We start from the raw sequence: 25,967 nt of genomic DNA on the forward strand, positions 1-25,967 counted from the left end.
GAATGAGAGAGTGTGTCAGAGAGAGAGTGTGTCTGAGAGAGTGAGAGAGTGTGTGAGAGAGAGTGTCTGAGAGAGAGTGTGTCTGAGAGAGTGTGTGTCTGAGAGAGTGTGTGTCTGAGAGAGTGAGAGAGAGTTTGTCTGAGAGAGTGAGTGAGTATCTGTCTGAGAGAGTGAGTGTCTATCTGAGAAAGTAAGAGTGTCTGTCTATGAGAGTGTCTGTCTGTCTGTGAGAGTGTCTGTCTGTCTGTGAGAGTGTCTGTCTGTCTGTGAGAGTGTCTGTCTGTGGGAGAGAGTGTCTGTCTGTGAGAGAGAGTGTCTGTCTGTGAGAGAGAGTGTCTGTCTGTGAGAGATAGTGTCTGTCTGTGAGAGAGTGTCTGTCTGTGAGAGAGAGTGTCTGTCTGTGAGAGAGAGTGTCTGTCTGTGAGAGAGTGGAAAAGAAGTTATATCAGTGGCGCTCAACACTGTAATGATCAAAGCAATTCTAATAGATATTATAAAATATATATTATAAAATATACAACCAGAGCCACGGAAATCGCCCGTCCGATTGGATGCTCCACGTGGTAAGGGTGAACATGTGGAGCATCCACGTGGAGCATCCAATCGGACGGGCGATTTTCGTGGCTCTGGTTGTATATTTTATAATATATATTTTATAATATCTATTAGAATTGCTTTGATCATTACAGTGTTGAGCGCCACTGATATAACTTCTTTTCCACTTCTATAGCCTGACTAGGGGTCAGGGTTATATCACCGGCTGCCAGCTCACTGTGGGATATAGCGCTACCTATTTGTTTTGTCTGTGAGAGAGTGTCTGTCTGTGAGAGAGAGTGTCTGTCTGTGAGAGAGAGTGTCTGTCTGTGAGAGAGAGTGTCTGTCTGTGAGAGAGTGTCTGTCTGTGAGATAGAGTGTCTGTCTGTGAGAGTGTGTCTGACAGAGTGAATGTGTGTGTGTGTGTGTGTGTCTGAGAGAGAGAGAGTGAGTTCAGAGAGAGAGAGTGAGGTCAGAGAGAGAGGTCTGAGAGAGAGAGGTCTGAGAGAGAGTGAGGTCTGAGAGAGAGGTCTGAGAGAGAGAGAGGTCTGAGAGAGAGAGGTCTGAGAGAGAGAGAGGTCTGAGAGAGAGAGAGTGAGGTCAGAGAGAGTGAGGTCTGAGAGAGAGTGAGGTCTGAGAGAGAGTGAGGTCAGAGAGAGTGAGGTCTGAGAGAGAGTGAGGTCTGAGAGAGAGTGAGGTCTGAGAGAGAGTGAGGTCTGAGAGAGAGTGAGGTCTGAGAGAGAGTGAGGTCTGAGAGAGAGTGAGGTCTGAGAGAGAGGTCTGAGAGAGAGAGGTCTGAGAGAGAGAGGTCTGAGAGAGAGAGGTCTGAGAGAGAGGTCTGAGAGAGAGAGGTCTGAGAGAGAGAGGTCTGAGAGAGAGAGAGGTCTGAGAGAGAGGTCTGAGATAGAGGTCTGGGAGAGAGAGAGGTCTGAGAGAGAGAGAGGTGTGAGAGAGAGAGGTCTGAGAAAGAGAGAGAGGTCTGAGAGAGAGAGGTCTGAGAGAGAGGTCTGAGAGAGAGGTCTGAGAGAGAGAGTGAGGTCTGAGAGAGAGAGAGAGAGAGAGAGAGAGAGAGAGAGAGAGAGAGAGAGAGAGAGAGAGAGAGAGAGAGAGAGTGAGGTCTGAGAGAGAGTGAGGTCTGAGAGAGAGTGAGGTCTGAGAGAGAGAGTAAGGTCTGAGAGAGAGAGAGTGTGAGGTCTGAGAGAGAGTGAGGTCTGAGAGAGAGTGAGGTCTGTGAGTGAGGTCTGAGAGAGAGTAAGGTCTGAGAGAGAGTGAGGTCTGAGAGAGAGAGAGGTCTGAGAGAGAGAGAGAGAGAGAGAGAGAGGGAGAGAGGGAGAGAGAGTGAGGTTTGAGAGAGAGAGAGAGAGAGGTCTGAGAGTGAGGTCTGAGAGAGAGTGAGGTCTGAGAGAGAGTGAGGTCTGAGAGAGAGAGTGAGGTCAGAGAGAGAGAGTGAGGTCAGAGAGAGAGAGTGAGGTCAGAGAGAGGGAGTGAGGTCAGAGAGAGAGAGTGAGGTCAGAGATTGTGTGAGGTCAGAGAGAGAGAGAGTGAGGTCAGAAAGAGAGAGAGTGAGGTCAGAGAGAGAGTGAGGTCTGAGAGAGAGTGAGGTATGAGAGAGGTCTGAGAGAGAGTGAGGTCTGAGAGAGTGAGGTCTGAGAGAGAGTGGGGTCTGAAAGAGAGAGAGGTCTGAGAGAGAGTGAGGTCTGAGAGAGAGTGAGGTCAGAGAGAGAGAGTGAGGTCAGAGAGAGAAAGTGAGGTCAGAGAGAGAGAGTGAGGTCTGAGAGAGAGTGAGGTCTGAGAGAGAGAGGTCTGAGAGAGAGTGAGGTCTGAGAGAGAGTGAGGTCTGAGAGAGAGTGAGGTCTGAGAGAGAGAGAGAGAGAGAGAGAGAGAGAGAGAGAGAGGTCTGAGAGAGAGAGGTCTGAGAGAGAGTGAGGTCTGAGAGAGAGTGAGGTCTGAGAGAAAGTGAGGTCTGAGAGAGAGAGTGAGGTCAGAGAGAGAGAGAGTGAGGTCAGAGAGAGAGAGTGAGGTCAGAGAGAGAGAGAATGAGGTCAGAGAGAGAGAGAGTGAGGTCAGAGAGAGAGAGAGAGAGAGAGTGAGGTCAGAGACAGAGAGAGAGTGAGGTCAGAGAGAGAGAGAGTGAGGTCAGAGAGAGAGACAGTGAGGTCAGAGAGAGAGAGAGTGAGGTCAGAGAGAGAGAGAGAGTGAGGTCTGAGAGAGAGAGAGAGCGAGGTCAGAGAGAGTGAGAGTGTGTGAGTGTCTGAGAGAGACACCAACTGCGCACTGCAACTGTTAGTTATGTATATACACCTTTGTTTTTACTTTGGGCGCCGCGTAAATATCCTGATTGCCTTGGGGAGCCTTGAAAAAATTCTGATTGCCTTGGGGAGCCTTGAACCGAAAAAGTTTGGGAACCACTGCTCTAAGGGGTTTATTCATGAAGCTCTTTTATGGGTTAACACACCTGAATGGGCATTAAGTCCCACTAGGAAATTCTACTGTAACTGGTATGTGCTAATTAAAGCAATACATTAATTTAACACTTGTTCAGTTCTCTTACTAATGACATCAGACACTTGTAGAAAAAGTCTGAGGTCATTGCTCCAAATGAGAACAAGCTTGAGATTCAGTGAGTGTCAACAGTTGGTGTAATCAAGAAGTTATAATGCACAGATTACAGATCTAGCTGGCTTCATTGTTCCTACTAATGGCATATGTTGTGATATGTTGCGATGAAGGGGCAGGTTCCCAGTCTCGAAATTCCAACTTCGAACTTCGTTTGGAAGTTTAAATTGAACATCAGAACAAACTTTCAAATTGAGTGAGCTACAAGCCAAAATCCGACAATTTTATCCCCGGATGTTTAAAAAAAAAAAAATTGAGCAAATAAAGAGCTATAATATAAAAAATATTGCAAAAATAATAATAATTGTGCTGCTTCTTTTGAACATTTTTCCATAATTTAAAAAATATATATAAAAATACATTTCAAGATGCACTAAATCAAAACACATTTTGTTTTAAGAACCGAAACATCAATGAAAGTTCCCATAGTTATTTGTGATATTTTGGCTATTAAATCCTGTGGAAACGCTGTAATACGTTGAGTTATAATGGTATACTGTATGTTGTGTTACTATATGTAGGAATAAACTCATGTAAGTTGTATGCAATTCTGTGTTTCAGTGTATCACCTTTTCTCCCTTTATTCTGCATAAAAAAATGTCTTCATGTCTGGGGTAGTGTAAATCACTCATATTCACAATTTATACCATATATAATAAATATGATAAAATCATTCATGAGAAAAAAATTGAATTTACTGCAGCAAAGTAAACGTTTATTTTGTTTTTAGCATAGACTCCAAACATTTTTTATCACCAGTCTAAACTAAAAGTTATATTTCATGTAATTATAAAGACCAACTAAGTAAGTTTAAGTGTAATTATGATCATGACGTTGTTTAAGAACATATTAATTGTGCTTTCTTTTATAAAATGTTACATCATAGTAGAGTTACACATTCTGGGTTTTTTTCAAGAATGGAACAATTTCTCCAACCCTGACAATGCTGCACTTGTAAACTGGAACTGCATTATATTACATAATGCCACCATCACAACATGTACAGTACTGTACTCACCAGTTACACAATATTTCTCGCTTTATTTGAAGTCCCACCTTTATTATTTTCCTGCCTTTTTTTGAAGTCCCACATTTATTCTTTTCCTTCCTTTATATGAAGTCCCACCTTTATTCTTTTCCTGCCTTTATATGAAGTCCCACTTTTATTCTTTTCCTGCCTTTATATGAAGTCCCACCTTTATTCTTTTCCTGCCTTTATATGAAGTCCCACCTTTATTCTTTTTCTGCCTATGCACTTGGTGAGGGTTGCATTGTATTTATTTGTGAGCCCTCCATTAGCAATCAATCTATATTTGTACTGCTCTTTTCCCAAAGCACACGTCCATTCAGCAGCACAGCATGGTTCTGTATACTTTAAGTGTCCCTTCATCCCGTAGTCTTTAAATAAAAGCTCCAACTGGTGCACTATGTTCCCCTTGATGTCTTCCTGCTTACTAGTTCTTTGTTTCCTGATCATTGTCCAACCTGATAGATGTATGTTTGGGTAATTTGTGTACAGATTTTTAGAAATTGCACTCGTTTTGTGCTTTATATTTATTAGCTGTATTAGGTATTCATTTATCTGCTTTCTCTTATTGTTTCCAATTCTGTATAGAGTACTTGCTTATAACGTTATCGGATGTTGCATAAGCCAACACCCAAACCATCAAAAGAATATTGTGAATGGGATGCCAGAATAAAGGGAAACACTTCTATTCGTTTTTTCAATGAAGGTGCGTGGTCTTGGATGAATATGTTTCCATGGTAACTGCTGTCACCATCCCCTAAATAGGAGTGCTGGACAAAGGGCACCAACAGAGGAGATAATTCCTGCTCCAGTGAACACAGGCTGCACATTACTCCTGTCCAGACGTTTGCATTAGTGAGTATAACTGATTTTTCATCAAGCTGTATTTTAGACGGGGAGGAAAGTAAAAGACTTAACTGCACCAGTGTTGTTTTGTATTTATTTATTTTATTTATAAAATGTTTTACCAGGAAGTAATACATTGAGAGTTAATGCAGATTGTGGTGCTGCCATATACTGTATACTTCTATGTACATATTTTGACTTTGCATACATTAATTATATTTAACTATCTTTCATTACAAAATCTTAGTAACTTATGCATGGGGGGAGGGGTTTATGCTTTAAAAAATATATATAAAACATGCACTGCATTTATAATCAATCACTTAACACATGGTACTACCTGTATTATCACCTTTTTAGCCTCGAGCTCAGTATTTAGTAGCATTTGTTTTAAATGCCCAACACAGCTTAAAGGATACCCAAAACAACTCAGTTCTATATACAAGTTAAAGAAAACATTTATGGCTCTGTTAACAAGCTAAATGATTATAGGAGTGTCCCCTAGTTTTACTTTGCACAATATTTTAGTTTTGCAATAACATTAAAATATTAAGAAATGTAAAACCTTGTCTGCTAATTTTCTTTGGTTGTTTCACATTTCAGTTTGTTAGCTTTCCAGATTTATACCCACAGATGCTGCGGCCGTTATTGAAACATATCACGGAGCCATTTTCGTGTGCGCTGCTGTACTCCACGCGGCCAATCACGCCATTGCTTTGTTTGAATTTCATGGATCCCGATTTCTTTGGGTGCAATTCTTCACGTTTCCGTGGTAGAAATGAATGAATTGTAATGTGTACAGTACAGTACTGTGTCCATTTGGAGGTGTTTAAAAACCAGAACACTAAAATGTCATTTTCTGCACTCGATAAAAACGAGTGAACACGTGGTAATGACGCACCATGACATGGGTATTCCGAGGTATACAACGCGTGATATGTTCGAATAACGGCCGCTGCATCTGTATAATCCTGATTGGCTAAACATACATTACAATACGATAATGTCATCATTTTTATATGAGATTAGAATGCAAGTACACGTATCAGTCACTGGAGACATTATTACACAGGACAAAGCAATTGTTATAAAATGAGTTGCAATTACAAATATTATGCAATCTCTGGTAGTTAAGGAGTCAATAGGGACCCGAAAATATTAAAAATGTTTGATGTTTACTAATATTTAATACTCCCTTCACTGTATACCAGTGATTCCCCTGGGATATGGCAATATAGTACATACAGTATCAATTTTGTTTAGAGCTTTTTTCCTAAGCACAGTTCTGCTGGATTCGTCACATTTTGCTGTTTTATAGAGTACAGTTCATCAAATGTAAAAAAAAAACAATTTTGTGCATCTAGTTCAGATTCTATGAAGCCAGAAAATTATACCACTACAAACTTGGAGGATATTTAAAATGTATGTTTAGGTGTTAAAAAGTTAGAGACTGAGCAGCACAGTTTGATACATTTCATTATTATACAGTACTAGCTGAGAGACCCGGCGTTGCCCGGGATATAATTTGGGGGGGGGCGTACGACAGGGTTAGGCTTCCCCCCCCCCCTTGACAGCTAGGTGGGTGACTGAGTTGACTGAGTGTGTGGGTGACTGGGTGACTGACTGAATGGGTGACTGACTGAATGGGTGACTGGGTGACTGAATGGGTGGGTAACTGAGTGGGTGACTGAGTGGGTGGGTGACTGAGTGGGTGGGTGGGTGACTGGGTGAAAGTGGGTGACTGGGTGAAAGTGACTGGGTGGGTGACTGGGTGGGTGTGTGGGTGGGTGACTGAGTGGGTGACTGAGTGAGTGGGTGACTGAGTGAGTGGGTGACTGAGTGGGTGGGTGACTGAGTGGGTGGGTGGGTGACTGGGTGAAAGTGGGTGACTGGGTGAAAGTGACTGGGTGGGTGACTGGGTGGGTGTGTGGGTGACTGAGTGGGTGACTGGGTGGGTGTGTGGGTGGGTGACTGAGTGGGTGACTGAGTGAGTGGGTGGGTGAGTGAGTGGGTGGGTGACTGAGTGGGTGGGTGACTAAGTGAGTTTTTGGGTGACTAAGTGAGTGGGTGGGTGGGTGGGTGACTGAGTGGGTGGGTGACTGAGTGGGTGGGTGACTGAGTGGGTGGGTGACTGAGTGAGTGACTGAGTGAGTGGGTGGGTGGGTGACTGGGTGGGTGAAAGTGACTGGGTGGGTGTGTGGGTGACTGGGTGACAGTGCGTGGGTGGGAGACGGTGTGTGACTTACCTTGACCCCGTGGCATCTGGCTGGGGCAGGAGGTGAGTTCGGGAAGCTGGGGGGGGGCAAGAGTGGCAGGAGTCCCGCGCCGCGCTTCCCCTCTCCGGTAGCGTCACACGTGATGGGGAGTCCCGCGCCGCGCTTCCCCTCTCCGGTAGCGGCGCACGTGAGGGGGAGTCCCGCGCCGCGCTTCCCCTCTCCGGTAGCGGCGCACGTGAGGGGGAGTCCCGCGCCGCGCTTCCCCTCTCCGGTAGCGGCGCACGTGATGGGGAGTCCCGCGACGCTTCCCCTCTCCGGTAGCGGCGCACGTGATGGGGAGTCCCGCGCCGCTTCCCCTCTCCGGTAGCGGCGTACGTGATGGGGAGTCCCGCGCCGCTTCCCCTCTCCGGTAGCGGCGCACGTGATGGGGAGTCCCGCGCCGCTTCCCCTCTCCGGTAGCGGCGCACGTGAGGGGGAGAGCAGGAGGGCCGCGCCGTGAGGGGGGAGGAGCCTGGAGTTTGCTGCTGAGCAGCAGGGCCGCGCTTCCTCCGCGGCGCACGGTGAGGGTGATGGTGCGGCTGGGGATGTTGCGGAGCGTGGGGATTTGGGTGAGGGGGGAGAGAGTGAGGGGCACCGGGAGAGTGAGGGGCACCGGGAGAGGAGGGGCACCGGGAGAGGAGGGGGGGGGGGTGTGGAAGGTGAGCTGCGGTCCAACTGACGGGGGAGAGTGTGTGTCCCTGTGTGTGTGTGTCCCTGTGTGTGTGTGTCCCTGTGTGTGTGTGTCCCTGTGTGTCCTTTGGCCCGTCACTCCGCCTCAGGCCAATGAGAGGTGTGCGGGGGCGGACCAAGGGACCAATGAGATTTCCCCTAGGGACACCGGACATCCAGGCAGGCAGGCTGGCATGCATGCATGCAGGCAGGCAGGCAAACATACAGTGCTTTCACTAATATAGTATAAGATGGGCACTATGTAACTCCTAACTCCTCCTTCTGATACTCCCCGTATTGCAATCTGACGCGCATGGGGCCAGGGTTTCAGCAGAGATTGTTGCATTGACGTATAAAGGCACAAGATAGAAATGATGCTGTTAGTGTATCTTTTATTTAAAATGTACCTTATTACATAGTCACCATTGTATCATAAATATCTAATTCTATCAACATAAATGCATAAATGACGCAGTTGTACAACTATACTGTAGCTGCAAAAAAAAAAAAAGCACATAGATTGCATCATTTTAACAACCATTACATTACTTGAACATTAATAAATGAATCCTGTGATTGCCTGTTGTGGCAGAAATCACCATAGAATACAATAAATACGTTGTAAACGTATGTTGCCCTGTCTGTTTATTTACCATTCTCTTTGCCAGTCCTTTCCTACGTCATCTGCCTTAGATTATTATCTTTTTTGTTTGTTTTTTTACATCTGTGTTAAACTCAATGAATATTTTGTCAATCAGTATTGCTTGGCCAGAGGAAGAGAGTAGAACTCTTGAAAGCTTCTCTTATAATATCAATTGTTAGTCCAAATAAAAAAGCTATCACCTAATGCTGAAGTATTTACTTTGTAAAGCACAGCATTTTACCATGTACAGTATAACACTCTAAGGGGGCTATTTAATTACTGTAAATTTTAGCGTTCACACCCACATGCTGCGGCATGCCTCTTTGTTACATAACATAACCAGTGCGCTTAGAGCAATTTATATTTCAATAAATAAATGTAATAAGAAGGCCTTCCTTTAATTGTTACCATTGTTTCTATGGGGTTAATCTAACGTATTTGGGAATATTGAACCACTACCGCCATCTCAGAGGTTGCGGGCAAAAAATAGGTCTGAATGCTAATTTATGATGTACTGTAACAATTTACTATTTCTTTTTTTAATTGCCATGGCAGGGCAATAGTGTAGACACACCCCTTTTTAAAATATAAATACGTTGATGATGCTCGGAGCGCTAGTTGACGCACTGAACGCAAATGCAGAGGTCAGTGCAATAAAAGCAGATTAACAAATGCTGATCAGTGGACACATACACTGGCGACACACTTTATTCGAGCTTGGCTAGTCCCACGAATTCGGGTATACCCGGGTGTATTGAGGTTTGTGACTGTTTTCTGCCCGAGTGCATTGAGTTATTTTCCAAGCAGGGATTGAAGCATTTTATTCCCGCTGGCTGCAATACTGCACAGTATATATATATATACTGCATTACAATTCATGAATTTATGCCATCTGGTAGACACGTGAAGCATTGCAGCCTATTAAATCCTAATCATTATCATTTAACAGATCAGCCGCCCATCAGCCAGGCATGAACCCAGGCTGGGAAGGCAAATGCAACGGGGCTTGTTAGAGGTGAGGAGCGGCGCATTCCAGGTATCTGCCAGGTACATACCGGGTATTTGCTCAAATAAAGTGTGTCGGTGCAGTAAGGTACTCCAGGATTTTTAGGTTTGTAAGATTTTGCCCTTTTCCCCTCTCATAAATAGCCCCCTAAATATTAGTCTCTATGCATAATGTAGTTCATTCATCATTTACTAGAGCATAATTCCCTGGTCATCCGTCTTAAAATAATGACCACTCTACCCTTTTTTTACCTCTCTTGGAACGTTAACATGATGCTAAGAGATGGAATTATAAATTATAAATAATGTATATTGACTATTTCATCCCAGAGAACATGAAAACATGCATGGTATTAGCTGCATTATCTCAACAATCTTTTGCTCACATCTTTTGCTAAATGTACCTGTGCTGCATGTTACTCCAAACAGTAATTTATGTGATGATATCATTTTTACAAAACAATACATTAAAAACTTTCCAGCATAGAGTTTAAGTATGATAGAAAGTGCCATCATAAGTATGATTTACAAGAAAGGTGTATGTATCAATGTATCATGTTATTTATATTGGGCCGACAGTGTATGCAGTGCTTTAAAAAATTACACCACCGGGGTAATTAAGTACAAACAATATGGATAAACATCAATAGAATGATATTATGGCAAAGGTAGGATTGGCCTGAAGATCTTACAATTCCAAGAACATACCTGTACATGAGAAATTTCACTTTACCAATATGTCGAAATCATGTGTAAATAAAGCAAAAATCTAATTCAAAATGTATAACTCACTATGCATGAAATGCCCTTATTTATTTAGAATATTGAAGGAATTTAGTTAAGTTTGTACCTAAAAAAGAATCTGATTTATGTCAGGTATACTCCTAGGTACGTTTCTTTATAAAAAATGACTCCTACTTAGGCGTAACTACAAAAACACATGAACATGTTTAAAATAGAGAGCTACTTAATGTTGTGTATTTGTTTTTAATATAGTATATATTCTATATAATAATAGTTTTAATTACTTATATAATGCTATTTCTGAGTTTACTGTAGTTGTACCTAGTCCGAGTTATAGAAAGTAGGCAGAGATGTACAGTAAAGTGACTTTCCCAAAGTCACAAACCACTTGCTACTGTATGTGTCTTAACTTATAAGTCATTTCCTTCCTTGCACTAATTTTTGAACTTTTCCTCAGTGGAAAAAGAGTGGAGCACATTGCAATAAAGATATTGTGTCTGCACTAAAATAGCAAAACAAAGTGCAGCACAAAGCAACTATTCAGTAAATCCTAAGGTGGTAATTGATCAAAGTCTCCCAACTGCAAAACTGGGGCATACCAAAATTGCAAGCGAAATTCTGGTTCAGTACTTGTGCCCTAGTTTTACAGCCACAAAACAAATTAATGACTCCAGAAGTGTGTTAAACTACCTATGCTATATCTGTCTTGGATCAATCAACACCTCAGTCAAAAATGTAAAACCCACTGTAAGAATACACAACATTTGAGATTCACTTATCCTTCATTATGTCCCATTTTTTTCTTGGCACACGACCCACAACTTTGTGCCTACTTCTTGTGAGTTCTCCAGTCCCATAAACTCAATTATGCATTATTAAAACATTACTGCCAGTGTGTATTTCCTCTTCACCCCTTATATTTTGTTTTTGTCATGGTTTAATGAGGCAATGTTTTCACCAAGTTTTTCTTCTGTCGTTTTTTTTTTCTTACAGCTTGGGTGGGGAAAAACACTTTCAATCATGTCAACAGAGTGTGTGCTGCCACCAGACATCTCAGAAGACAGATTGGATAAGCGAGATCAGCACTGCAAGCTTTTAGGTAAATATCGTTATTGGTGGTGATGTCATTTAATTCATTAGAAATGATGATGAGTCATTCTCAGTTACTGTAGATCACATTGGATGATTCACCATCTAGAAACCTGATATCCGTTGCCTTCTGGTAAAAGACTTGATGCCAGATGGAAGGCTAAGAGTATACAGTACCTTCTTCTCCTGGGGCCACAATCTAAGTGCTGGACTATTTCTATGGAACCTAACCCTATGGCAGATGAAACAATTAGCTCTTTCCTGTGATCATTCACTGTATTGTGTACTCTTCAGAACCGTGCTGACTGATTTCTCAGAGAGAGTGTGGGTTTGTACAGTACTTACAGTAGCATACTATACTGTATTGCTCCCGCTGATAACACAACATATTGCATTATGACATAGTACAGTATATCAAAGAGTTTCCATGAGGTTTATGGAGAGTGATAATGCAGAATATCAAAGAATATCTCACCATAAGGCTGCGCTTATAGTGCCAGCGACAGCAACGCAACGTCGCATCAAAACAAATGCATTGCCGCCGTCGTGTGTGCTTATAGTATGCGCGACGCGACGGCGCAACGGATTGGTCGCGATCGCTGGAAGTCATCTCTATTTGATTTTCCAGTGACCGTTGCCTGACTGTCGCGTCGCCGGCACTATAAGCGTAGCCTTATGCGTCAACCGAGCAATAACCTTTGCCACATCTTTACAGTACACATTTTTCATCTACAGTACTTTAAAACAAATCTCCAATTACCATTGTGTATGGTTTGGATAAAGTTACTCATATATGTATTACTACATATCACAACGGTGACTATCGTTATATGCAACTTCATTTAAATCCTAAGCAATTTGTAAATGATTATTTGTATTATTATAACTGTTACTGATTAATTTATGATTCATGATTTGCTAGTGATTTATTTGAATTTCATTCTTTTTTCCATAACTGGACAAATGTAAAATAGACAACTTTTATTTTATATGATTCTATGTTAACTGAAATTAGGAAAACCAACAGTTTATCTGTATTAAACTTATAGTCTCTACTGAAAAGTTAAAGCATTTAAATGATTAATGTAGCACACGCTTATTAGATTGTGAGGTAAAAATATAATAATCCATACATTTTTACAAAATTGTTAATAATTTAGTACTCTTACAATAGTTAATAATTTATCCTATGTATGTTAAGTACATATAAAGTATGCTTTTTGGAAATGTACTTTATTAAGTGGATGATTTGTGATAGTAGCATTACTTTAATTGATTTGTATTCATTAAATAGTCAAATTAATACTTTTGCACATACTATGTAGTCTATAGTCCATTCATCAGATAATCATTACTCTTTAGTTTTAGCTGTTTACCTAATGATATAATTACTTTCCAAAAAGATAAAAGCTTGGGGTGGGGATTGCCAATTAGCTTAAACACTGGGTCATTTATCAATGTCTCCCATCTGCAAACTGGGTCGAAACAAAACCAAAATTAGTGCACCTGATTTATCAAAGAAGAAATTCCCACTGATTTTAATGGGAGTGTTTATCCTTGATAAATCTGATGTGTGTTTTTGCTTTGTTATTGCAACTGTACAGTAAGAAAAAAAATACAGAAAAGAAAGGGGAAAAACAATTTTACTTTCGTGGGGATTTGTGCTTTTATTCAATATGATACTAATTTTGCTCCTCTATGTGCGCCAGTTTTGTAGACGGGAGACAATGGGGGTCATTTAGCAAAGTCTCCCAGCTGCCACGCTGAGGCAAAACTAGTGCAAATATACTGCCCCAGATTTCAAAGCGTAAATCCAATGCATTTCAATGGGGGTGATTTTCCTTGAGGATTTTTTTGCCCCAGTTTTGTAGCAGGAAGACTGTGATAAATGACCCTCTTTGATACCCAAGTTATACATACAATCTTAACACACACAAAATAACAGATAAAGAACATGACAACTATCCAAAGAATTTAATTACAGTATCATGAAAGGATTACAAGTTAAAAAATGATATAAAAATACTTCCTCTTTGTCTGATTTTATTTAAACATGGCACAATACCTTTAACCCATTAAATGCATCACTACCATTAGTTCACTTGTGTCGTCCTCGGTAGGGTATCCTAATTTACTGCTATATTATATCCTACTGTATATCAATGCCTTGTTTAGTGCCACTTGTCAGTAGATAAAATGGCTTTCACTTTTGTTATGCAGACAATCTTTCTGAACAACTAATTAGAAGTTGCGATATCCAAATGAAGGGAAGAAAGGGAAAAGCTGCACCGATTACTCACAGCAATGAGATGGAGCAGAAACATCCTCGCAGAAAAGACACACCTGCTTTACACGTACCTCCCTTTATACCAGGTAAGAATGCTTAATGCTACAGTACTATGACAAATATTCCCTGAATGCATTGGGCTTATCCATATTCACAATAAAAAATAAAAAAGCTACAGTACACTGGCATTTCCATTGTCAAAACATATATTGTGAATTAAAGAAAAAATATCGCACACCAAATGCAAGTTTTATTGTTTGTTTTTTTTTACTTTAGTCTCTTCTCTGTGTATATACAAATTTAGCATCTAAATTTGTCATCTAAGCCTTAGGTAGAAAGGAGAAAAGCCATGGCTAGAGGCATTTTCTGCAAATGATTTTCCTTTCTTAAAGGCACAGTGTAAGTGTTTGCTGGTAGATCACACCCACATGCAGTTGTGACTCTGGGTATAACTGCAACTTACCACATCCAACTTCTGACACAAAGACATAGTGATAGTAGAAATTATTGATAGACAGAAGGAAAGGGAAATGCCACATATGGTATTTTGACCAACTGGTACTATTCCAGTTTTTTTAAAATCCCATCCTAATTTACATTTTTATAGAGCGGTTGCACTGGGTGTAGGGGAAATACGTATTCATGTGAGGCAATTCTTTATTGTCGCATATTTTCCATACAATGCATGGCAGTACATATACAACAGTTAGGCCCAAGAGCTGACACTGTAGGGCCCCAAAAAATGGATCAGGTGCAACCAGGTGGGCTTGACCTTTATTAGTGAGCCTAGCTACCCCTTCACCGTTATAGTTGGTCCCACAGACTCTGCATGATTCTTGCTTTTACAGGCAAGGTAATAGCAGCATGAAGAGGGAGATAGTAATATAACTTCATATTAATACCTCTTTATATCACACAGGGCACTGTGTTCAATTCTGGAGGCCATATTTAACAAATGACCAATTAAATAGAGGCAGTTGCAAAGTTGAGTTACAGTACCATATTAAATTGGTGCACAGTTTGCATCATGAAAACTATCAGTAAAGGCTAAAGGACCACCGTTGGAACATCCTGGAAGAAGGGATGAGAAAAGGGTGTGAAAACAGTATGTGTACAGTACATGTATTAACTCGAATAAATCTAATTGTGGAACACTACAGCTGTAGTAAGACTTACTGTACCCACAGCCGCTAATGAATAAGCAAATGTCCATGGCACTGGAGACAGTGACTGTCGCGATTCCGCTGCGGGGGGTCAATGCTTTCGGATTGGTCCCCTTGCAGCGTTAGTCCATCTGGGTCGCAACCATGGGCTGCAGCGGCAAAGAGCATAGTAATCTTGCTACAGCTGTGTATCTTTACAATAATCAATACTAAAAAATTAGCAGGTCAGTCTTTCTGTGATTACATTTATATGTTAACTAGTTATACCATTTTGTTTTTACATTTGTTCTAATCTATGAACTGTATAACTTTCATTCAAATTGATGAAACATAGACACCCCTATAAAATATAAGTACAGCTAAACCCCGTTATAACGCGGGTCTCGGGGTCCACCCCGAAACCACCGCATTACTAACGGGGTCGCGAGAAAAAAAAATGGCCGCCGCGCTTTAGCGCATATTCATCCCGCGGGGCAGGAGATGGGAGCGGGGATGTCCCTCCGCTCCCCGCTTCCCCCTGTCACCGCGGGACAGGCCGCGGGGCAGGAGATGGGAGCGGGGATGTCTCTCCTGTCCCCGCTTCCCCCTGTCACCTCGGGACAGGCCGCGGGGCAGGAGATGGGAGCGGGGATGTCCCTCCTGTCCCCGCTTCCCCCTGTCACCTCGGGACAGGCCGCGGGGCAGGAGATGGGAGCGGGGATGTCCCTCCTGTCCCCGCTTCACCCTGTCACCGCGGGACAGGCCGCGGGGCAGGAGATGGGAGCGGGGATGTCCCTCCTGTCCCCGCTTCCCCCTGTCACCTCGGGACAGGCCGCGGGGCAGGAGATGGGAGCGGGGATGTCCCTCCTGTCCCCGCTTCACCCTGTCACCGCGGGACAGGCCGCGGGGCAGGAGATGGGAGTGGGGATGTCCCTCAGGTCGCCGCTTACCTCAGAACCATGCTGCCTGCATGGAGGTTGTAGCGGGGGGGTTTCTTCTCCCCACCGCTGTCCCCGGTGCTCTCGCTGCCTGCGCGGGAGGAGGGGGGGGAGCGGGTGGTGGTGCTGGTCACGGCCCGTCTGTGTAGAGTGAGAGAGTGTGTGTGTATGTATATATGGGAGAGAAAGTGTGTGTAAGTGTCTGTGAGTGTGTGTAAGTGTCTGAGTGTGTGTGTAAGTGTGTGTAAGTGTGTGTGAGTGTGTGTGAGTGTCTGTGAGTGTGTAAGTGTGTGTGAGTGTGTGTGAGTGTGTGTGAGTGTGTGTGAGTGTGTGTAAGTGTCTGAGTGTGTGTGTAAGTGTGTGTAAGTGTGTGTGAGTGTGTGTGAGTGTGTGTGAGTGTCTGTGAGTGTCTAAGTGTGTGTAAGTGTGTGTAAGTGTGTGTGAGTGTGTGTGAGTGTCTAAGTGTGTGTAAGTGTGTGTAAGTGTGTGAGTGTGTGTGAGTGTGTGTGAGTGTGTGTGTGAGTGTGTGTGAGTGTGTGTGAGTGTGTGTGAGTGTCTGTAAGTGTGCGTGAGTGTGCGTAAGTGTGTGTGAGTGTGCGTGAGTGTGGTCAGTGTGTGTGCAGTGTGTCAGTGTGAGCAATGAGCAGTGTGTGTGCAGTGTGCAGTGTGTGTGCAGTGTGGCAGTGAGCAATGAGCAGTGTGTGTGCAGTGAGTGTGTGCAGTGTGTCAGTGTGAGCAATGAGCAGTGTGTGTGCAGTGTGCAGTGTGTGTGCAGTGTGGCAGTGTGAGCAATGAGCAGTGTGTGTGCAGTGAGTGTGTGCAGTGTGCAAAAAAAAAAATGTAAAAAATTTTTTTTAAAAAAATATTTTTTTTTTTTTTTTTTTTTTTTTTTTTAAAAACGGGAGCCACGGGAAAACCGCGTTATAACCGAATCGCGTTATAACGAGGCGCGTTATAACGGGGTTTAGCTGTATAAGGTTACCAATATTCCTTTCAAATATGTGTTATTGTAATGCAGTGCAGCAGCAATAGTCCATTAAATATAATAGGTGGGTCCTTTCTCCAAACGTAAGTTTTTGTTGGCTACATCTCTCCTCTTTTTACACTAAACCAAATATGAGTAGTACAGTAATTGTTCATTCAGAAAAGTGTCAGCAGAAAGTTTGTCCTGGCAGGAGGTTGAAAGCAAACAGAAATAACTTGGCTTGTAGTTCCAAGTCATGTTTCTAACCATTTAATAAACATGCACCCTCTCCTAGGTACATGGCATTACATTTTGAGATCACCTTTTCAGTCTCTCTTGTTGCTTTTTACTCACATAGAAACACATTTTGATTTTTCAGAGAGATTATTGAAAAAGTATGATGCAATAGAGAAGCAACAGAAAAGCAAAAAAAGCCCATCTGTCATGAATACTGAGCAGGAATCGAGGAAACTTGGGAGAAAAGATACAGCAGCATTACGCGCAGCACCACTTCTCCCAGGTAAGTAAGACTATCAAGTCATTTAGGAGTGAGTTGGATCATGACAAATAGGTTTTTGACTTTGTGAGTGATTTTTGTATCATTTTGTGTTGGCACTGGCATGGGAAGGTAGGGTGTTAGTGTTATTGTTAGTGTGGAGGCACAAAGGGCTGAGAGACAGAGTGACAGATCCAAAGAGAGGGTCAGAGAGAGAGACGAAGAGCATAGGATTGCGGCAGAGAGAGACACACCTAAGTTACCTGTGTTGAGTAGATAGGACGTTGTGGAGATACCACCACATAGTATAATGGCCAATCAGTTCCAGTTAGGTAGCACCATTAGGTCAAATGTGTTAGGTATATACAGTAAGTCTGCATAGTGACTACCACCATCTTACATGTCTCTTACTGATGTACCAGTCAATCAGTTCCAGTTCGGTTAACACCATTAGTTTATTTATACATAAAGTAGTCTCAGCATTTAGCAAATCTTTACATTTTAGAGAATTTCAGAAATTGCAATGCACACTGACTCAGTCGCTTACGAACGCTGACTCAGCCGCTTACGAACGCTGACTCAGCAGTGCATTTTGTAGAGCCTCAAAAAGGGAGAATTCTGCATGGCTTGTTAGCTCTTGTGAAAGTTGCTCACATCTCTAGTGCTTGTGTTGGGTATATACAGTTGGTTGGTGTAGAGATACCAACATCTGTCATGTCTCTACTCTTTAGTAGTATACCAGTTAATCGGTGCCATTAGGCTACCTGGTGCATTATTGTGGGATACAGATGTATTTAGAACCAGAGACAGAACATAAAACACAGACAGAGCTCAGTTTTAGCACATCCAGTGAAACTCATACACGGTACAGTGCCTAAATATATATGTATAAATATCTATTAAGTAAAATGGTCTTTTAGTTTAACATTTTTGGAAAAAATTGTTGTAAGCCCCTGAGCCAACTGCACGGCAGACCACAATTCAGGGGTCCCTAACTCTAATATAAATTCTTAATAACCTGTGTAATAACAGGAAGAATGATTTATAGTAAATCTGTCAATATTAGTTGCAAAGTTCTAAGTCTGATTGAAGCCTTTATTAACCTGTACATTACCAGGAAAAGCACTCTGTATTAGAGTTGTCACAACCATCCTGCAAGCAAACAAGTTCCCCTGTGTGGAAGATGCTATGGGACACAGATGTAGCAAGCTTTATTTTTCCTACTTATAATACTTATAATATTATATTATTATGCAGAAAATTACAGAGTTTCCATGATTCCATGGCAGTGATAACATAGAATATCACACAACATCCCATACCGTGTCAGTGGGAGGAATAATCCTTGCTATTTCTGTATTCTGTGATATTGTGCATTTTTCTTCCATTGAATCCTATGATATTTTGCGCTATAATACAATAGTATGGATTATTAGTACGTAAAATAATGTTGGCTACTGTACATCAGTAGGTTGGCATAGAGGTATCACCACCTGACCTGTCTCTACTCTATACTAGTAACCAGCTACAGATGCAGCTAGATGTATTGTTGAGTATTCCGCCAGGAAACCACAGTTGAAAGCTACCAGACCACTGTCTGCTCGCGGCTTTCCTGTGACCAGACTAATTTCCCATCAAGATTAACACAGTGGGGGTCACTGCTTCTGAATAGGACTACTGCAGCGTTAATCCTACCGGGCTGCATCAGTCTGGAAGAGATGGGCATTGAGAGCAGACCAAAGCAGTCCTTCTCTCTGCGCACCTCTAACAAGCAATCACAATGTTTAATTTTATTTTACGTACATAGTATTGAAGTAGGGGATCTCCGTAGATGAACCACATTCATTTCAGCAACGGGGACCCCTGCTTCCCGAGTTACAGGCCCCGGTATGAGGTGCTGGTATCTCATGCACGTTTAATTCTCCTGCATCACGGCCCATGTGACGGGACATTTAAACTTGCTGGAGATACCGGCACCCCATACCAGAGCCTGTACTGTATCTCAAGAAGCAGGGGTAACTGAAATTAATGCGGTTACACTCCGGAGACCGCCTGCTTCAATAGTATGTAATTAAAATAATAATACAAATAGCTTAATTACCTTTGTGGCTAGCCGCTAAGCTAATGAAGGGGTTAAACCGAAGTACCTGGTTTGTTGCAGATACAGGGGGTGGGTGAAGGGGGTAGTTGTCCCGGTAGGGTGGTTAGGCCTCCCAGAAGGGTTGTGGGAGGAGTTGATCCCTTAATTACTTTAGCGGTTACTACTGCTATGGTAATTAAGGAATTAACCCCTCCCACTACTCAGGAGGAATAACCACCCACTCCATGGCAACTTCCCCTAACAACCCCCCCCCCCTCATCCCCATTCAAGTATGGCTACTAGCACTTTTGCCCATTCAAATATACAGTAAAATAAAATATATTAATAAATGTTTAACTTACCCCTGCCAGAATTAAGGCCATCCTACTCCTCCTCTTCATCCTCACCATCACTGAGTAAAGAAAGGTCTGGTGATCAACCATTAAAACACCAGAAACCCCTTAATTATCTTAGCGGTTACTATCACTAAGGTAATTAAGTGGTTACTGGTGTTTTAGTGGGGTGGGTGAAGGTTGTACTTTAGTAGCCCCAGGGTGGGTTGTTAGGCCTTCCCGGAGGGTTTCAGGAGGGGTTACCCCATAATTACCTTAGCAGTAGTAACCACTAAGGTAATTAAAGGGTTAACCACTCCTGCAATCCTCTCAGGAGGCCTAACAATCCACCCTGGGGCAATTACCTCCTTCACCCACCCCCTCAATTCAATCAAATACATTACAATCAAAACAAAAGTTAGCCATTCAATCCATTGATTGCCACTGTAGTTATTTATCTCCTTGGCAACCAATGGCTACCCTCAACTACCCACCCCCTCTACCCCAACCTCCCCCCCCCCCCACCCCCAACTTCCACCACCACCACACACAGAACTGGGCTAAAGCCCTATTAGCCATATATGGCTAATAGCACTTTTGCCCATTCATAAACAATCAATAGCCATCAACCCTATAATAAATAAAAGCTGTACTTACCCCTGCCAGGATTAAGGCTGTCCTCAGCTTCATTGGCACCAGTATTAAAATAAAAAAAACGAACTACTGACCATTAACCCCTTAATTACCTCATCAGTTACTAACCACTACGGTAATTAAAGGGTTAACTTCTCCAGCTATCCACCTGGGAGGCCTAACTACCCCCATTCCCCACCCCCTCTACCTCCACCACCACACACAAATGGGAAAAAGCAGTAGTAGCCAAATATGGCTAACAGCCTTTTGGCCATTTGTGAGGCTTAAAAAGAAAATCACAATTAAATAAAAACAAACATTAAAATACAATACCAAAAAAACACCACTGTCCAATACATTCATTGATTGCCACTGTGATTATCTACTGTATTCCCTAAACAGTAGACACACATAGCCAGATTGACAATCAATGGGCACCCTTAAAAATCCCTGCACGTCAAAAATCTATATTTAAAAAAAAATAAAATTAATCCAAAACCAATACAAATATATTTCTGGCAAAATCAAAACGTGAACATTTTTTTAAAATAAAGAACTAAACATTTGTGAAAGTACACATTCTTAAGGCATGCATGTGAATGGGCTGTAAGGTATCTTATGGCTAAGTCCAGCTTAGTTAATATGACCCTTCGTGTCAAGAAACTGCTCACTCAATCTATAGATTTACAGAAGATGATACAACCTAGGAACAGATGTGGATGGGTTGTAATAATTGAGTCATGCACTGCTTTTAAAATGTAAAGTTAATACTGTAATGTAGTTTAAAGATACAACCTCATACTGATGCATATATGACCTTGAAAGGTTTGCATGTCTTTTTGTTAAATATTTCTATTGAGATAATAATAATAATAACCTTATAGAAGCAAAACTGTTTGTACAATAGCTAAATATTACTAGATATTGGTAACAACAGGTGTCTGAAAGCAAAACCTTACATTCCACATGAAAAACAAAACCCACAAATGATTTGGAACTAAAGCCAGAACCAAGTGTCTATCTCTAGGTGTTTCTCGCCCTATTTGTAAAAAAAATATTTACTTTTTTTTAGTTATATTATTTTCATTCTTGTTTTTTGTTTTTTTTCCCAATACTTGGTAAAAATCCTAAACTAGAACCAAACAAATCGATGGGGAATCCAGAGACAGAATCAAAATTTGAATTGTTTTTACAACAAAAAATGTGTGTAACCAAAACACGAGTGAATGAGCCCACCCTTAAATATTACAATATTGGCAAGAATCAGATCCCCAACTGTCAACAGGTACAAACGTTACATAAAAAAATATGTATAGTATAGCTGATTTAACACTTTTAGTGCTAAATGTCTTGAAGCACACAAGTGCCACTGGACTACCATGATCTCAACCACGGGATTGTTTGGCATGGAACACAGGGTCGCCCGTAGTTTGCTGTGGCACCCTGGCCCTCGTGATCCAGGGAAAGTCATATGGGCAATGAAATGGTTAAAAGTATAATCTGATCATCTTGGTTTAGATTCTGTTAGGGGTCATTTTGTTTTATATTTCCATTTATCTGATAACCTTTCAACCCCAAATTCACAAATAATTAAGACCGTATAATATTGTTCCTATATCTTCTTCACTTTGAAAATAGGACTTTGTCATTGACTACACTTAGTTTGAAACATGGTTGACAAATATATCCCATTGGGAATCCCCACTGAGTTCTATGATAATCCATAATCGATAGCTGATAAAATAATGAAAATCTGGATTAAAAGCAAGTGTAGGTGGGCACCTCACTGCACTACATACCAGACTTGTGTGTTGAGGTTACTTTAAGTTATAGTAATGGAAAACGTAGTTGGTGGGTGGTCACTGCAGCAGGAACTCAGCCGAATGCATAAGTGAATAAAAACAGCTTTATTGCACTGTAGTGCTGCACATCACATCACGGAGAACACCTCTGACGCGTTTCGTTCCGTTCAGGATCTCTACACAGGATCTCTACACAGGATCTTCAGGCCTGCTTAGTTGCCGTTTTTCTTTCCATATATGCATCAGAGACAGTCTATACATTATTACCAGTCCTACTGTGGGCATTTGGAGCACCGGACACTTGGGGTTCATTCTCCCATTTACCACAAACCTACTTTAAGTTATATATTGTCTCTGGAGACTTGGTCAATAAGGTTATGTACGTCCTATGGGGGCTTTACAGGCTTGAATAACCACATTTTTAATATGCTCCTTGACATACTTTATTTTTTCAATTTAACATTTACCTTCTTATTTTTCAAAGAGTAATCACTAATTAATTAAAGTGAATATTTTGTGATAAATCTATGTGTAAATGTTTACAATCAGTGATAAATATACAGATCTAGTAAGTCTTATTGCTCCCAGACTTTTGCTTATTTGTAGGGATAGTGTCTGCCACGATCAAGTTTTTTTTTTGGGGGGGGGTACATGCTTCTGAATGGGACCCCCCTCAGCATTAAGCCTTCAGTACCGTGACCACTGCGGTCAAATTACCCTGAGTGGCCGCGACACCGAAGACGTTAAGTCTTGCTACATCTGTATGTGTGCTTTTTTACAAAAAGACCGGAAAATGGATAGTCCTTCATAAAGTGCAACAATATAATATATTCTAATTTATTTGATCTCCCTCACATAGAGAACAGGAAGAAAAAAAAATTAGACCAACTTTAAAAAAAAAAAATCCGAGAAGCACTAAGCAAGAAATGAATTTTATGAATTGTAATTACGGCTCAACAAGTATTTAATGAATTCTATGAACCGGAATAGTGAGTCTACATTAGCCTCTTGAGAGGCTCGGCTCTTTTTCTTCCTTTCAGACCTGCAGTGAAGTGTTTTATTAATGAAGCACTAACAGAGAGAACAAGCAACAAAATAAAAGCATGGACAGTTTGAACAACTTGTCTATTGGTAATAATTACAAATGCAAGTTAAACAGCGTTGAATAATTCCCCACACTATGTTTCTATTGCACTGCTTACATAAGAAAACATACTGGATGCAAGATAAACATATGGCACTTTTGGCTATATTTACTAAGCCGTGCTACTCCATAAGACACAGAAATAAGCACAGCTTAGTAAAATTGCCCTTTATGGCTTATTCAAGTGAATGAGCTGCAAGGTGTCTTCCAGCATGGAATGGCAATTATGGGTTAACACCACTTAGTACATTTAACCCTTTAAAGCCCATTCACTTGAATGGTGCTTTAAGGTGTCTTCTGGCATGAAAGATCTTCCCCAAACTACAATAGCTTCATTCACCCCATTGTCACCTGTAATATGTACATACAGTATACAAACGAGATACTGTATGGTTGCATAATATCATAAAGTGTTCTTTTTTGGGTACATTTTAGATTTGCTGCATGTTTAATTGTTAGCTTTTTGGGGATAGGAGTATCTTCTCATGTAATGCCTTATGCTCTTTTCCTGCATTTTATTTTTATTTCCCTATGTTTTCATTTGTCTGTTTGTTAAGAAAATAACACCATACATGGTCTAGCAATGTATACAAACTCAAATTCTTAAATGGCTAATGGCAAATGTTTTTTTCTTATTGTAATATGGGGAAAAAAATAATTAGTTTCGTCTTTGTCATTAATTCTTTTTCAATATCTTATTTTTCAGATTGTTGCTTTTACTTGTGGCAACCAGAATTTTTTGTACATATAGCTTTACTAAAAACCATATTAAAATATGGGACTTAATATATATACTTTGAAGACTATTTCCCGTTGCTCTACATTGCAAAAAATGGTTAGTAAGGTTTACAGTACAGCTAGAAATTTCCACTGTTAATCTTAACCAAGTCATTTTAACTAAGCTATAAAAATGCTCATGATGTCTATTACAAAAAATATAACATGCTTTAAGGCCACTGTTGATGTACAAAGATAAAAATAAATTCCTTTAAAATGTACCTATTTCACTGGATTGTGTACTTTATTGACCAAATAAAAATCTGGTTATCCAAAGACAACAGAAAGATGCTCCCCTGGATTGCTGAATTTTTCATGCTATCTTCTATCAAATTGCAGTAACAAAGTTCACTATTGAATATGCAATGAAATTGCTTTCTTCTTAAGATTTTGATTACATTCCAATGAGGAGAACAAGAATCACCCTCAGCATGGGCAAGACAGTTTATCAATGTTCAATGGGAAGAGATAGCATAGGGACTAAAGATAAATTCCTTATATAATCAGTTGAACTTGAAAATACTGACTAAAACACTTAGAATAAGCTTCACAAGATATTAGGTGCCTGTAATCATCAAGTTTAATTTTTATTTACTGATCATTACAAATTGAAAGTACAGTAGCTGCTACTGCAAGTTGCAATGTGTGCTGGGTTCAGAGAACAACAAGATAACAAATGGAGTGTCCAAAAGTGTGCCTAAGATCTAATTACTAAATATTATTGATTCTGCAAAATGTCATATATGTTAACAAGGGCCAAAAGGACATAGTACATTCATCAAAATGCAGTATTACATCAATTTCAGACAGTTGCATTAAAAACATAGTGCAAAAATGTTTTGAGGCACGTCTTGTCTTTTTATACTTATACTGTACTTTTTTACTTGGACGTGTCAGAAAACATGTGTTTTATTTAATCTCAACTGGCCTCAGTAACACATAGTCCTCATTACATATTATTACTGTACTTTGTGCTTAAAGCCCTTTCAAGGTTACAATCAATAAAATAGATATCCCTTGGACGTACTGTATACTAGTAGTAGACAGTGGTGAACTGCTAGCCATCAGCTGGTTTAGCTCACACTGCTAGAGCTGTGGCCAAGAAAACCAGTGCTTGTGGGTTGTAGTCCTGTTGAGTTGCACACCATACCAGTCATTAGGTTGGTACTTTGGCCTTATCAAATCTGGTTCGCCCATCTCTACTTGATTGCCACATAAAAATTTTACATTCTTCACAGGTCTATAGCAGTCATTATTTTTTTGTTTTTATTAGGAATCAAGCTGGTTAAAGAAGAAAGGAGAACCATTATTCCAGAAGACGAGGAAAAAGATGGATGAAGCAACAGTATATTCATATTTAAGTTTTTAATAAATAGTTGAAATCATTTTAGTACCGTAGTTTAGTAGAAAATGTGCTGTGGATACAAATAGTAGGAAACAACACTGGTGTACGATTTTTGTAACTTTTTTTAACTATGAAGTGAAGAAATTCTGATCTTACAAAATGAATAAAATGCATAGTAACAGTATACAGTATGTATGTACATTTTTATGCAAATACACTGTAGTGCAACAAAGTACACAGAGCTATCACATTAGTCATGATCATTACAATAAGTGTGACAAACAAAATCACCTGACAGGAAAAAGGAACCATTGCCCCACAAAGCTGGTAATTTAACAGGTATGTTAAGAGATTTGCAGAGACAGTAGAGGAAGGTGTAAGACTAGTGGATGACGTTTCTGGCCAAGAAAGTTATAGTAAGTGCTTACAGTATGTCGATGTGGAGAGAAGTATTCATGAGTTCAGGCTACACAAATGCTTATTTCAGAAATATAATAACTTGTAACTTTGATTGTACTGTATAGTTCATAATATAATGAAAAAAGATTTGTAAAGAAAACAGCGCTGGACACTTATCTGGAAAATATAACTGTTTATTC

At 40.9% G+C, this 25,967-nt stretch overlaps 1 protein-coding gene across 1 annotated transcript; it reads left to right on the plus strand.

Moving 5' to 3' along the window:
- Positions 1 to 4,798: 4,798 nt before the first annotated feature.
- Positions 4,799 to 25,552, plus strand: PPP1R17 (protein phosphatase 1 regulatory subunit 17). Its single transcript, XM_075589090.1, has 5 exons — positions 4,799 to 5,032; positions 11,333 to 11,438; positions 13,649 to 13,801; positions 17,139 to 17,279; positions 25,297 to 25,552. The coding sequence occupies exons 2-5, from the start codon at positions 11,360 to 11,362 to the stop codon at positions 25,359 to 25,361; spliced, it is 438 nt and encodes a 145-aa protein (XP_075445205.1). The 5' UTR covers positions 4,799 to 5,032; positions 11,333 to 11,359; the 3' UTR covers positions 25,362 to 25,552.
- Positions 25,553 to 25,967: the final 415 nt, after the last annotated feature.

The sequence above is a fragment of the Ascaphus truei genome, chromosome 2, assembly GCF_040206685.1.
Source record: "Ascaphus truei isolate aAscTru1 chromosome 2, aAscTru1.hap1, whole genome shotgun sequence".
Lineage (NCBI taxonomy): Eukaryota > Metazoa > Chordata > Amphibia > Anura > Ascaphidae > Ascaphus > Ascaphus truei.

Bases quoted from the DNA above. Each gene is read 5' to 3' on its own strand.
- PPP1R17 (XM_075589090.1), top strand. From the start codon at position 11,360: ATGTCAACAGAGTGTGTGCTGCCACCAGACATCTCAGAAGACAGATTG. The intron at 11,439-13,648 runs GTAAATATCGTT...TTTGTTATGCAG, and splicing joins TCAGCACTGCAAGCTTTTAG to ACAATCTTTCTGAACAACTA. The intron at 17,280-25,296 runs GTAAGTAAGACT...TGTTTTTATTAG, and splicing joins CGCAGCACCACTTCTCCCAG to GAATCAAGCTGGTTAAAGAA.